Source organism: Taudactylus pleione, unplaced genomic scaffold (genome assembly GCF_031769625.1).
Source record: "Taudactylus pleione unplaced genomic scaffold, aTauple2 ptg000304l, whole genome shotgun sequence".
NCBI lineage: Eukaryota > Metazoa > Chordata > Amphibia > Anura > Myobatrachidae > Taudactylus > Taudactylus pleione.
Window position 1 is genome coordinate 640,619 of NW_028284705.1, and position 15,621 is coordinate 656,239.

The window sequence follows — 15,621 nt, forward strand, 5'->3', positions numbered from 1 at the left end:
GTGCCCTCTCCCTTATTGTCTCTACACATATGTCTCACAGCAGTCAGACATCGGGGTCACTAAGGACGGGCACACAACCAGTGATACTCGGGCTGGTAACGTACTACCATCCTGCCTGGTGCCCTCTCCCTTATTGTCTCTACACGTATGTATCACAGAAGTCAGACATCGGGGTCACTAAGGACGGGCACACAACCGGTGATACTCGGGCTGGTAACGTACTACCATCCTTCCCGGTGCCCTCTCCCTTATTGTCTCTACACGTATGTATCACAACAGTCACACATCGGGGTCACTAAGGACGGGCACACAACCAGTGATACTCGGGCTGGTAACGCACTACCATCCTGCCCGATGCCCTCTCCCTTATTGTCTCTACACGTATATATCACAACAGTCACACATCGGGGTCACTAAGGACGGGCACACAACCAGTGATACTCGGGCTGGTAACGTACTACCATCCTGCCTGGTGCCCTCTCCCTTATTGTCTCTACACGTATGTATCACAGAAGTCAGACATCGGGGTCACTAAGGACGGGCACACAACCGGTGATACTCGGGCTGGTAACGTACTACCATCCTTCCCGGTGCCCTCTCCCTTATTGTCTCTACACGTATGTATCACAACAGTCACACATCGGGGTCACTAAGGACGGGCACACAACCAGTGATACTCGGGCTGGTAACGCACTACCATCCTGCCCGATGCCCTCTCCCTTATTGTCTCTACACGTATATATCACAACAGTCACACATCGGGGTCACTAAGGACGGGCACACAACCAGTGATACTCGGGCTGGTAACGTACTACCATCCTGCCCGGTGCCCTCTCCCTTATTGTCTCTACACGTATGTATCACAGCAGTCAGACATCGGGGTCACTAAGGACGGGCACACAACCAGTGATACTCGGGCTGGTAACGTACTACCATCCTGCCCGGTGCCCTCTCCCTTATTGTCTCTACACGTATGTATCACAACAGTCACACATCGGGGTCACTAAGGACGGGCACACAACCAGTTATACTCGGGCTGGTAACGTACTACCATCCTGCCCGGTGCCCTCTTACTTATTGTCTCTACACGTATGTATCACAGCAGTCAGACATCGGGGTCACTAAGGACGGGCACACAACCGGTGATACTCGGGGTGGTAACGTACTACCATCCTGCCCGGTGCCCTCTCCCTTATTGTCTCTACACGTATGTATCACAGCAGTCACACATCGGGGTCACTGAGGACGGGCACACAACCAGTGATACTCGGGCTGGTAACGTACTACCATCCTGCCCGGTGCCCTCTCCCTTATTGTCTCTACACGTATGTAAGACATCGGGGTCACTAAGGACGGGCACACAACCAGTGATATGATTGTTCATTTACCTCATAAAATAGTCCATGTGGCCTAAGCAGAGGGTCCATGAGATAGATTTCTTGTCAGGCTCATTATGTTATAGTTTATCATTACATACATGTATTACTTGTTTCTGTATGACAGTATTCCCGGGATACTGCGTGTGCCAGCCCTTGTATGTTTAGAATACTCCCTGGTATGTGTCTCTATAATCGCTTCCATCTATACTGTACACGCCAATGGCTGCCGCTCAGCACGTGCCCCTGGCGTCACACTCACCATGCTGTCCTGAACCAGGTCTTCCAGCCGTGTCACGGTGATGGAGCGGTCACAGGTGTACTTTCTGCGCATGGTGTCCTGAATCTTCTTCAGGTGTTCTGCAGACTCTTTTACATCTGAAAAGAACTGTCAGGAGAGAGGGGGTAACTAGTATGTACTACAGGACCCTCACTCACATCCCTGTGATCGTTACCGGAGAGAGGGGGAGAAGATGAGGGGTGACTGTAACACGCCAGCACAGGGATAACGGAGGTATATAGTATACACTACAGGACCCTCACTCACATCCCTGTGATCGTTACCGGAGAGAGGGGAGAAGATGAGGGGTGACTGTAACACGCCAGCACAGGGATAACGGGGGTAACTAGTATACACTACAGGACCCTCACTCACATCCCTGTGATCGTTACCGGAGAGAGGGGGAGAAGATGAGGGGTGACTGTAACACGCCAGCACAGGGATAACGGAGGTATATAGTATACACTACAGGACCCTCACTCACATCCCTGTGATCGTTACCGGAGAGAGGGGAGAAGATGAGGGGTGACTATAACACGCCAGCACAGGGATAACGGGGGTAACTAGTATACACTACAGGACCCTCACTCACATCCCTGTGATCGTTACCAGAGAGAGGAGGAGAAGATGAGGGGTGACTGTAACACGCCAGCACAGGGATAACGGAGGTAACTAGTATACACTACAGGACCCTCACTCACATCCCTGTGATCGTTACCAGAGAGAGGAGGAGAAGATGAGGGGTGACTGTAACACGCCAGCACAGGGATAACGGAGGTAACTAGTATACACTACAGGACCCTCACTCACATCCCTGTGATAGTTACCAGAGAGAGGAGGAGAAGATGAGGGGTGACTGTAACACGCCAGCACAGGGATAACGGAGGTAACTAGTATACACTACAGGACCCTCACTCACATCCCTGTGATAGTTACCGGAGAGAGGGTAGAAGATGAGGGGTGACTGTAACACGCCAGCACGGGTATAACAGAGGTAACTAGTATACACTACAGGACCCTCACTCACATCCCTGTGATAGTTACCAGAGAGAGGGTGAGAAGATGAGGGGTGACTAACACGCCAGCACACGGATAACGGAGGTAAATAGTATGTACTACAGGACCCTCACTCACATCCCTGTGATCGTTACCGGAGAGAGGGGGAGAAGATGAGGGGTGACTGTAACACGCCAGCACAGGGATAACGGAGGTAACTAGTATACACTACAGGACCCTCACTCACATCCCTGTGATCATTACCCGAGAGAGGGGGAGAAGATGAGGGGTGACTAACACGCCAGCACAGGGATAACGGAGGTAAACAGTATACACTACAGGACCCTCACTCACATCCCTGTGATCGTTACCGGAGAGAGGGGGAGAAGATGAGGGGTGACTGTAACACGCCAGCACAGGGATAACGGGGGTAACTAGTATACACTACAGGACCCTCACATCCCTGTGATCGTTACCGGAGAGAGGGGGAGAAGATGAGGGGTGACTGTAACACGCCAGCACAGGGATAACGGAGGTAACTAGTATACACTACAGGACCCTCACTCACATCCCTGTGATCATTACCGGAGAGAGGGTGAGAAGATGGGGGTGACTGTAACACGCCAGCACACGGATAACGGAGGTAAATAGTATACACTACAGGACCCTCACTCACATCCCTGTGATCGTTACCGGAGAGAGGGGGAGAAGATGAGGGGTGACTGTAACACGCCAGCACGAGGATAACGGAGGTAACTAGTATACACTACAGGACCCTCACTCACATCCCTGTGATCGTTACCGGAGAGAGGGGGAGAAGATGAGGGGTGACTGTAACACGCCAGCACGAGGATAACGGAGGTAACTAGTATACACTACAGGACCCTCACTCACATCCCTGTGATCGTTACCGGAGAGAGGAGGAGAAGATGAGGGGGTGACTGTAACACGCCAGCACAGGGATAAAGGAGGTAAATAGTATACACTACAGGACCCTCACTCACATCCCTGTGATCATTACTGGAGAGAGGGTGAGAAGATAAGGGGTGACTGTAACACGCCAGCACACGGATAACGGAGGTAAATAGTATACACTACAGGACCCTCACTCACATCCCTGTGATAGTTACCGGAGAGAGGGGGAGAAGATGAGGGGTAACTGTAACACGCCAGCACAGGGATAACGGAGGTAAACAGTATACACTACAGGACCCTCACTCACATCCCTGTGATCGTTACCGGAGAGAGGGGGAGAAGATGAGGGGTGACTGTAACACGCCAGCACACGGATAACGGAGGTAAATAGTATACACTACAGGACCCTCACTCACATCCCTGTGATCGTTACCGGAGAGAGGGGGAGAAGATGAGGGGTGACTGTAACACGCCAGCACGAGGATAACGGAGGTAACTAGTATACACTACAGGACCCTCACTCACATCCCTGTGATCGTTACCGGAGAGAGGGGGAGAAGATGAGGGGTGACTGTAACACGCCAGCACAGGGATAACGGAAGTAACTAGTATACACTACAGGACCCTCACTCACATCCCTGTGATCGTTACCGGAGAGAGGGGGAAAAGATGAGGGGTGACTGTAACACGCCAGCACAGGGATAACGGAGGTAACTAGTATACACTACAGGACCCTCACTCACATCCCTGTGATAGTTACCGGAGACAGGGGGAGAAGATGAGGGGTGACTGTAATACGCCAGCACAGGGATAACGGAGGTAACTAGTATACACTACAGGACCCTCACTCACATCCCTGTGAGCGTCACCAACAATGAGAATCAACCTTCAATGACATACATTAACTTACAGTAGGAAATAAACTGAAACAAAGTTGCAAGAACAATCCACCGAATGCCTGTAAATAATATAATAATGTCCCCAGTAGCGTTATTAGCTATATTTGTGTCATTACTAGTGATACAGCCTGTGCTATGCAGTGTCGCCCCCTACAGGCAGTACCTGGAAATAGGCAGTGTTTTCCTTCAGATGGGCCTCAATACAGCAACATAGCTGAAGCATCCAACTCCATTGAGTCTGCAGCGCAGCCTGGAACGCCTGCAAGAGACACAAACATTCCATGAGACACATAGGAACAACACCCAACGGTGGGATAAATAGGCTCAGACACCGACCGTGAAATCCTAACTGTGGCGTAGTAGATTGTCGGCCGCCCATATTATAACCTTTCCTGGCAGCCAGCCCCTACCAAGCTCCCCCCCCCCCAACCATTTGCACGATCACTTTAATGAGTTGTCCTCCGACCTTCCAGACATGAAAGGGGATCACTGTCCTATCATCACTGTGACCGTGTCAGGGGATCGCTGTCCTATCATCACTGTGACCGTGTCAGGGGATCACTGTCCTATCATCACTATGACCGTGTCAGGGGATCGCTGTCCTATCATCACTGTGACCGTGTCAGGGGATCGCTGTCCTATCATCACTGTGACCGTGTCAGGGGATCGCTGTCCTATCATCTCTGTGACCGTGTCAGGGGATCGCTGTCCTATCATCGCTGTGACCGTGTCAGGGGATCGCTGTCCTATCATCGCTGTGACCGTGTCAGGGGATCGCTGCCCTATCATCGCTGTGACCGTGTCAGGGGATCGCTGTCCTATCATCACTGTGACCGTGTCAGGGGATCGCTGTCCTATCATCACTGTGACCGTGTCAGGGGATCACTGTCCTATCATCGCTGTGACCGTGTCAGGGGATCGCTGTCCTATCATCACTGTGAACGTGTCAGGGGATCGCTGTCCTATCATCACTGTGACCGTGTCAGGGGATCGCTGTCCTATCATCACTGTGAACGTGTCAGGGGATCGCTGTCCTATTATCACTGTGAACGTGTCAGGGGATCTCTGTCCTATCATCACTGTGAACGTGTCCGCTGTCATATCATCACTGTGACCGTGTCAGGGGATCGCTGCCCTATCATCGCTGTGACCGTGTCAGGGGATCACTGTCCTATCATCGCTGTGACCGTGTCAGGGGATCGCTGTCCTATCATCACTGTGAACGTGTCAGGGGATCTCTGTCCTATCATCACTGTGACCGTGTCAGGGGATCGCTGTCCTATCATCACTGTGACCGTGTCAGGGGATCGCTGTCCTATCATCACTGTGACCGTGTCAGGGGATCGCTGTCCTATCATCACTGTGACCGTGTCAGGGGATCACTGTCCTATCATCGCTGTGACCGTGTCAGGGAATCGCTGTCCTATCATCACTGTGACCGTGTCAGGGGATCGCTGTCCTATCATCACTGTGAACGTGTCAGGGGATCTCTGTCTTATCATCACTGTGACCGTGTCCGCTGTCCTATCATCACTGTGACCGTGTCAGGGGATCGCTGCCCTATCATCGCTGTGACCGTGTCAGGGGATCACTGTCCTATCATCGCTGTGACCGTGTCAGGGGATCACTGTCCTATCATCGCTGTGACCGTGTCAGGGGATCGCTGTCTCTATCATCACTGTGACCGTGTCAGGGGATCACTGTCCTATCATCACTATGACCGTGTCAGGGGATCGCTGTCCTATCATCACTGTGACCGTGTCAGGGGATCACTGTCCTATCATCACTGTGACCGTGTCAGGGGATCGCTGTCCTATCATCACTGTGACCGTGTCAGGGGATCGCTGTCCTATCATCGCTGTGACCGTGTCAGGGGATCGCTGTCCTATCATCGCTGTGACCGTGTCAGGGGATCGCTGTCCTATCATCACTGTGAACGTGTCAGGGGATCGCTGTCCTATCATCACTGTGAACGTGTCAGGGGATCTCTGTCTTATCATCACTGTGACCGTGTCCGCTGTCCTATCATTACTGTGACCGTGTCAGGGGATCGCTGCCCTATCATCGCTGTGACCGTGTCAGGGGATCACTGTCCTATCATCGCTGTGACCGTGTCAGGGGATCGCTGTCCTATCATCACTGTGAACGTGTCAGGGGATCTCTGTCCTATCATCACTGTGACCGTGTCAGGGGATCGCTGTCCTATCATCACTGTGACCGTGTCAGGGGATCGCTGTCCTATCATCACTGTGACCGTGTCAGGGGATCGCTGTCCTATCATCACTGTGACCGTGTCAGGGGATCACTGTCCTATCATCGCTGTGACCGTGTCAGGGAATCGCTGTCCTATCATCACTGTGACCGTGTCAGGGGATCGCTGTCCTATCATCACTGTGAACGTGTCAGGGGATCTCTGTCTTATCATCACTGTGACCGTGTCCGCTGTCCTATCATCACTGTGACCGTGTCAGGGGATCGCTGCCCTATCATCGCTGTGACCGTGTCAGGGGATCACTGTCCTATCATCGCTGTGACCGTGTCAGGGGATCACTGTCCTATCATCGCTGTGACCGTGTCAGGGGATCGCTGTCTCTATCATCACTGTGACCGTGTCAGGGGATCACTGTCCTATCATCACTATGACCGTGTCAGGGGATCGCTGTCCTATCATCACTGTGACCGTGTCAGGGGATCACTGTCCTATCATCACTGTGACCGTGTCAGGGGATCGCTGTCCTATCATCACTGTGACCGTGTCAGGGGATCGCTGTCCTATCATCGCTGTGACCGTGTCAGGGGATCGCTGTCCTATCATCGCTGTGACCGTGTCAGGGGATCGCTGTCCTATCATCACTGTGAACGTGTCAGGGGATCGCTGTCCTATCATCACTGTGAACGTGTCAGGGGATCTCTGTCTTATCATCACTGTGACCGTGTCCGCTGTCCTATCATTACTGTGACCGTGTCAGGGGATCGCTGCCCTATCATCGCTGTGACCGTGTCAGGGGATCACTGTCCTATCATCGCTGTGACCGTGTCAGGGGATCACTGTCCTATCATCGCTGTGACCGTGTCAGGGGATCACTGTCCTATCATCGCTGTGACCGTGTCAGGGGATCGCTGTCTCTATCATCACTGTGACCGTGTCAGGGGATCACTGTCCTATCATCACTATGACCGTGTCAGGGGATCGCTGTCCTATCATCACTGTGACCGTGTCAGGGGATCACTGTCCTATCATCACTGTGACCGTGTCAGGGGATCGCTGTCCTATCATCGCTGTGACCGTGTCAGGGGATCGCTGTCCTATCATCACTGTGACCGTGTCAGGGGATCGCTGTCCTATCATCACTGTGACCGTGTCAGGGGATCTCGGTCCTATCATCACTGTGACCGTGTCAGGGGATCGCTGTCCTATCATCACTGTGACCGTGTCAGGGGATCGCTGTCCTATCATCGCTGTGGATCGCTGTCCTATCATCGCTGTGACCGGGTCAGGGGATCACTGTCCTATCATCGCTGTGACCGTGTCAGGGGATTGCTGTCCTATCATCGCTGTGACCGTGTCAGGGGATCGCTGTCCTATCATCGCTGTGACCATGTCAGGGGATCGCTGACCGGGTCAGGGGATCACTGTCCTATCATCACTGTGACCGTGTCAGGGGATCACTCTGCTATCATCGCTGTGACCGTGTCAGGGGATCGCTGTCCTATCATCGCTGTGACCGTGTCAGGGGATCGCTGTCCTATCATCGCTGTGAACGTGTCAGGGGATCGCTGTCCAATCATCGCTGTGACCGTGTCAGGGGATCACTGTCCTATCATCGCTGTGACCGTGTCAGGGGATCACTCTGCTATCATCGCTGTGACCGTGTCAGGGGATCACTGCCCTATCATCGCTGTGACCGTGTCAGGGGATCGCTGTCCTATCACTGTGACCGTGTCAGGGGATCACGGTCCTATCATCGCTGTGACCGTGTCAGGGGATCGCTGTCCTATCATCACTGTGACCGTGTCAGGGGATCGCTGTCCTATCATCACTGTGACCGTGTCAGGGGATCGCTGTCCTATCATCACTGTGACCGTGTCAGGGGATCACTGTCCTATCATCGCTGTGGATCGCTGTCCTATCATCACTGTGACCGTGTCAGGGGATCACTGTCCTATCATCGCTGTGACCGGGTCAGGGGATCACTGTCCTATCATCGCTGTGACCGTGTCAGGGGATCGCTGTCCTATCATCGCTGTGACCGTGTCAGGGGATCGCTGTCCTATCATCACTGTGACCGTGTCAGGGGATCGCTGTCCTATCATCGCTGTGACCGTGTCAGGGGATCGCTGTCCTATCACTGTGACGGTGTCAGGGGATCACTGTCCTATCATCACTGTGACGGGGTCAGGGGATCGCTGTCCTATCATCACTGTGACCGTGTCAGGGGATCGCTGTCCTATCATCACTGTGACCGGGTCAGGGGATCGCTGTCCTATCATCACTGTGACCGTGTCAGGGGATCGCTGTCCTATCATCACTGTGACCGTGTCAGGGGATCGCTGTCCTATCATCACTGTGACAGTGTCAGGGGATCGCTCTCCTATCATCACTGTGACCGTGTCAGGGGTTCGCTCTCCTATCATCACTGTGACCGTGTCAGGGGATCACTGCCCTATCATCGCTGTGACCGTGTCAGGGGATCACTCTCCTATCATCACTGTGACAGTGTCAGGGGATCGCTCTCCTATCATCACTGTGACCGTGTCAGGGGATCGCTGTCCTATCATCGCTGTGACCGTGTCAGGGGATCACTGCCCTATCATCGCTGTGACCGTGTCAGGGGATAGCTGTCCTATCATCGCTGTGACCGTGTCAGGGGATCACTGTCCTATCATCACTGTGACCGTGTCAGGGGATCACTGTCCTATCATCACTGTGACCGTGTCAGGGAATCACGGTCCTATCATCGCTGTGACCGTGTCAGGGGATAGCTGTCCTATCATCGCTGTGACCGTGTCAGGGGATCACTGTCCTATCATCACTGTGACCGTGTCAGGGGATCACTGTCCTATCATCACTGTGACCGTGTCAGGGGATCACTGTCCTATCATCACTGTGACCGTGTCAGGGGATCACGGTCCTATCATCGCTGTGACCGTGTCAGGGGATAGCTGTCCTATCATCGCTGTGACCGTGTCAGGGGATCACGGTCCTATCATCGCTGTGACCGTGTCAGGGGATAGCTGTCCTATCATCGCTGTGACCGTGTCAGGGGATCACTGTCCTATCATCACTGTGACCGTGTCAGGGGATCGCTCTCCTATCATCGCTGTGACCGTGTCAGGGGATCGCTCTCCTATCATCGCTGTGACCGTGTCAGGGGATCACTCTCCTATCATCACTGTGACCATGTCAGGGGATCACTGTCCTATCATCACTGTGACCGGGTCAGGGGATCACGGTCCTATCATCGCTGTGACGCCTGGCGCCAGCAGTGTCACAGAGCCAAGAACGCTAAGAAGGTTTGGTGCATCTGCAGCAGAGACGAGTAAGGACACATGTGTAATTCTACAAATACAACATTACATGAGCCATAAAACCAAGAAACAGATAATAACCTCCACTGTAGATTTGCTCGGATGGTCGTCCCGGAGAAGCCGATCTCCAGAGTTCTGGATTTCCTTTATCTTCTTCTCCTTAAGTTCAAGCTCCCGCATAAATCCCTTAGTGGAAAAGTATGTATGTTACTACATGTTATCTTTTGTTTATGGATCCCATGTCTGACCTCACATGTATATCCTCCATCTCCCGTGTATATCCTCCATCTCCTGTACCTGTGTGTGATCTCCTGTGTATATCCCCCATCTCCTGTACCTGTGTGTGATCTCCTGTGTATATCCCCCATCTCCTGTACCTGTGTGTGATCTCCTGTGTATATCCTCCATCTCCTGTACCTGTGTGTAATCTCCTGTGTATATCCCCCATCTCCTGTACCTGTGTGTAATCTCCTGTGTATATCCCCCATCTCCTGTACCTGTGTGTGATCTCCTGTGTATATCCCCCATCTCCTGTACCTGTGTGTGATCTCCTGTGTATATCCTCCATCTCCTGTACCTGTGTGTGATCTCCTGTGTATATCCCCCATCTCCTGTACCTGTGTGTGATCTCCTGTGTATATCCCCCATCTCCTGTACCTGTGTGTGATCTCCTGTGTATATCCTCCATCTCCTGTACCTGTGTGTGATCTCCTGTGTATATCCTCCACCTCCTGTACCTGTGTGTGATCTCCTGTGTATATCCCCCATCTCCTGTACCTGTGTGTGATCTCCTGTGTATATCCTCCATCTCCTGTACCTGTGTGTGATCTCCTGTGTATATCCCCCATCTCCTGTACCTGTGTGTGATCTCCTGTGTATATCCCCCATCTCCTGTACCTGTGTGTGATCTCCTGTGTATATCCCCCATCTCCTGTTCCCCTGTGTGTGATCTCCTGTGTATATCCTCCACCTCCTGTTCCCCTGTGTGTGACCTCCCGTGTATATCCTCCACCTCCTATCCCTGTGTCTGGACTGTCTTTGTATGTAATTACATGCACAATGCTGCACACATGTAGATCATCTCACTTACCGAGTAGTTATCTTTCTTGCTGGTCATGTTAGTGTTGCGCTCACTCCAGTCAAAGTTCACCTCTTCCTCCTCCTTATCGTTCAGCCACATCAGCTCTTTGGTGGCAGCGGCCACAAATGCGTGAAGACTCTCCAAGTGCCGCAGTCTGGCCTTGGAAGAGTTCTGTGTGAGGGAGAGAGGGTGAGTAATGACCAGCAAATACAGACTTCAACCGCGCTCTGCACCCGCGGAAGCACACTGGTACATGGGCACTGCCTTCCCAAACTATGTACCCTGCTATGGGTGCTCAGAGAGAATAGGTTACAGGAGATCCTTACCAGCAGCTTTGCATATTGTAAATCCAATTTCCCCAGATACTCCTGATAGGATCCACGGGTCCCCGATATTAGGGCCTGAGAACAGACAAGCACAGCGAGATAAGAGCTAGGAGAAGATAGAAGACCCCCCCTATTACTAGGAGAGGTGTCTGCAGGAGATGACTGCCCATACCGACACCAAATGCTGGGGGAACATGCTGGGCCTATGCTGGGATCCCGCTTACTGCCCTGTGCCCAATGCCATACACATTCCTCTAGGGGCTTTCTGGGGCAGAGCAGTGCCAAATTGATTTGAGCAGCTTCCCCTTTGTTATGTTTTCTGTTTTGAGAGGCATAGATGGAACCAGCATTTGGAGGGCATGCTGGTTCTTATAGTGCTAACTGGGGGTCCCAGGAGTGACTCCCAGGTAAGCTGGCTCTCAATGTGGATGTATTTCTGTATGAGCCTTTATCATGAGGCCTCACAATAGACAACTACATGGCCTAGAGTGGGCACTGTTATCATGCAGTGTAGGGACCACCAGTATTAGAGAAGCCATGAAGTTGGCCTGGCGGCTTACCATGTATTTGCGAATGCATGCAACATATATCTCTGAATTTCTATTACCAGATAGTTTTCAAGTATTGTTCCAGGTACAATTTTGTGTGCTGCGGGACGTCCGGGGGACACCCCCTTTCTGTATTTTTGTTTATATGACCCCTCCCATTCATGCACCTGAAGAGTATTACCAAAGTGATTTCAGCAGCTTGCACTTTGTTATGTTTGTTTTCTGGCGCAAGTCTGCTTATCTGCGAATGGGCGTGGCTTCTTAGGGATGTGGGCGTGGCTGAGCAGGTTGTATAGGAGGGGTCTCCTCTCAGGGACCAGGATAAAACAAGGGCCCCGCACCTTTATAGAACTCCGAAACCAATCCCGGCTTCTGTTACTCACCTCATCAGCCCGCGCCCGCTCAATCTTTGCTCGGAACTCGTTGATAGACTGATGGAGGCCGCGATGGCTGCCTAGCTGGGACTCCACACTGGAAAGGTCTGACCCCCATTCAGCAGAATTAATTCGCTTCTGGTTTTCTTCCACCCAACTGAGCAGGTCCTGGAGATAGCGCAGTGTGGTATCATCTGCGCCCGGGCGGGTGGACTGCTGGCCGATGTGCGTCACTTGAGTGATGACCTGAGTGGCCCCAGACTTAATGCGCAGATTGTACTCGGTGCGTATGGCGACCAGGCGCTCATGGAGGCGGTAGACCCTGTTGGTACAGACATTACAGTGCACGGTTAGGACCGTTGGCAGAGGGAGTCCTTATAGCCGCTACCTGTGGCGCTCGGCTCACGTCTCATTTCTCCATACAAGTGGCGGAATTATACCTGCGGTACATCTGCTCTCCCTGAGGATGGCGCCCGTCCTTCAGTGCCTGTACATCGTTAAACAGGATCCGTATCATGGAGTCCGCCTTGTCCAGATCCCGCTCAATGTCTCCTGCGCGTTGTGGCTGCTTCCCAGCGTTCAGTAGTCGAATACTCTGAATAAAAAACATATAATTGTGTTACTAGGAGACCCTCAATGTCTCTCACCCACGGTCTCTGGTGCGAAGGTCTATAGCCAGCGCCCCCTCCCCGTAATAAGGGGTCCCGCAGTCCCCGAGAGCAGTGATCGCCATTATATGTGGTCCATGTGCATCACTCACTACACCACACAATGACCAGCACGGCACTGGAAGGCGCCCACCTGCATGTACTCTGGTACCCAGTGTAATGGGGTCAGCACCCGCCCCACAGGGGGCGATGGATCGGGAGCTAGTTGTCCCATATCCTATTTGTCATCTCAATATATATATATTGGAGCGTCATTTACTTTACCCTGTTCCGTGCACATCCTACACACATGGTTATATACGGGTGACGAATGACACCAGGGCGAACACTAGCGACTCACCGTCTGCAATAAGGCATCAGCCTGGTTCAGCTGCTCCTCGCACAGCCCGGACTCCATTTGCAACTTGCTGACAATGCGCTGCAGACGCTCCAGCCTGTGCAACAGACAAGAGATGAAACCATCAGACTGTAAGCTCTTTAGACAAGGACATCTCCTGTCACGTCCAGAGTCTCATTTCTCAGGACTCTCAAGTCTATTCTTTACATGAAATACTTTATAACTATATACAACACGGCTTAGCCTGTGGCTCCACGATACCTGGAGTGTACACATGTATGTACAGCGTGCCAGTTCCGTGTATAGTGATATGGAGGTGACCAGGGCTGGCGGCCTGGTGTTGTGTATAGCGTCATACAGTGCCACAGATAAGGTGCCACAGCGTCATACAGTGCCACAGATAAGGTGCCACAGCGTCATACAGTGCCACAGATAAGGTGCCACAGCGTCATACAGTGCCACAGATAAGGTGCCACAGCCTCATACACTGCCACAGATAAGGTGCCACAGCATCATACACTGCCACAGATAAGGTGCCACAGCGTCATACAGTGCCACAGATGCGCTGCCACAGCGTCATACAGTGCCACAGATAAGGTGCCACAGCATCATACAGTGCCACAGATAAGGTGCCACAGCGTCATACACTGCCACAGATGAGGTGCCACAGAACTGACAGCCAGTATGAGGCATCGGTGCTCTGTACAGCGTCATACAGTGCCACAGATAAGGTGACACAGCACTGACAGCCAGTATGAGGCATCGGTGTTCTGTACAGCGTCATACAGTGCCACAGATAAGGTGACACAGAAGTGACAGCCAATATGAGGCATCGGTGCTCTGTACAGCGTCATACAGTGCCACAGATAAGGTGATACAGAACTGACAGCCAGTATGAGGCATCGGTGTTCTGTACAGCGTCATACAGTACCACAGATAAGGTGACACAGAACTGACAGCCAATATGAGGCATCGGTGTTCTGTACAGCGTCATACAGTGCCACAGATAAGGTGACACAGAACTGACAGCCAGTATGAGGCATCGGTGTTCTGTACAGCATCATATAGTGCCACAGATAAGGTGACACAGCACTGACATCCAGTATGAGGCATCGGTGTTCTGTACAGCGTCATATAGTGCCACAGATAAGGTGACACAGAACTGACAGCGAGTATGAGGCATCGGTGTTCTGTACAGCATCATACAGTGCCACAGATAAGGGGATACAGAACTGACAGCCAGTATGAGGCATCGGTGTTCAGTACAGCGTCATACAGTGCCACAGATAAGGGGATACAGAACTGACAGCCAGTAGGAGGCATCGGTGTTCTGTACAGCGTCATACAGTGCCACAGATAAGGTGACACAGAACTGACAGCCAGTATGAGGCATCGGTGTTCTGTACAGCATCATACAGTGCCACAGATAAGGTGACACAGAACTGACAGCCAGTATGAGGCATCGGTGTTCTGTATAGCGTCATACAGTGCCACAGATAAGGGGACACAGAACTGACAGCCAGTATGAGGCATCGGTGTTCTGTACAGCGTCATACAGTGCCACAGATAAGGGGACACAGAAGTGACAGCCAGTATGAGGCATCAGTGTTCTGTACAGTGTCATACAGTGCCACAGATTAGGTGACACAGAACTGACAGCCAGTAGGAGGCATCGGTGTTCTGTACAGCGTCATACAGTGCCACAGATAAGGTGACTCAGAACTGACAGCCAGTATGAGGCATCGGTGTTCTGTACAGCATCATACAGCGCCACAGATAAGGGGACACAGAACTGACAGCCAGTATGAGGCATCAGTGTTCTGTACAGCGTCATACAGTGCCACAGATAAGGTAACACTGAAGTGACAGCCAGTAGGAGGCATCGGTGTTCTGTACAGCGTCATACAGTGCCACAGATAAGGTGACACAGAAGTGACAGCCAGTATGAGGCATCGGTGTTCTGTACAGCGTCATACAGTGCCACAGATTAGGTGACACAGAACTGACAGCCAGTAGGAGGCATCAGTGTTCTGTACAGTGTCATACAGTGCCACAGATAAGGTGACACAGAACTGACAGCCAGTATGAGGCATCGGTGTTCTGTATAGCGTCATACAGTGCCACAGATAAGGTGCCACAGAACTGACAGCCAGTATGAGGCATCGTTGTTCTGTACAGCATCATACAGTGCCACAGATAAGGTGCCACAGAAGTGACAGCCAGTATGAGGCATCAGTGTTCTGTACAGCGTCATACAGTGCCACAGATAAGGTGACACAGAACTGACAGCCA

At 52.1% G+C, this 15,621-nt stretch overlaps 1 protein-coding gene across 4 annotated transcripts in view; it reads right to left on the reverse strand.

The window, feature by feature from the left end:
- The window catches only part of PLEC (plectin), a 249,407-nt gene that overhangs the window by 52,333 nt on the left and 181,453 nt on the right, over positions 1–15,621 (reverse strand). For all 4 annotated transcript variants that reach the window (XM_088442057.1, XM_088442055.1, XM_088442059.1 and 1 more), the window contains 8 exons: positions 13,333–13,426; positions 12,765–12,919; positions 12,334–12,646; positions 11,403–11,477; positions 11,086–11,247; positions 10,077–10,181; positions 4,630–4,725; positions 1,639–1,764 (listed from right to left, as the gene is read on the reverse strand). In XM_088442057.1, the coding sequence (XP_088298183.1) occupies positions 1,639–1,764; positions 4,630–4,725; positions 10,077–10,181; positions 11,086–11,247; positions 11,403–11,477; positions 12,334–12,646; positions 12,765–12,919; positions 13,333–13,426 (1,126 nt within the window). The remainder of the gene's footprint in view (positions 1–1,638; positions 1,765–4,629; positions 4,726–10,076; positions 10,182–11,085; positions 11,248–11,402; positions 11,478–12,333; positions 12,647–12,764; positions 12,920–13,332; positions 13,427–15,621) is intronic.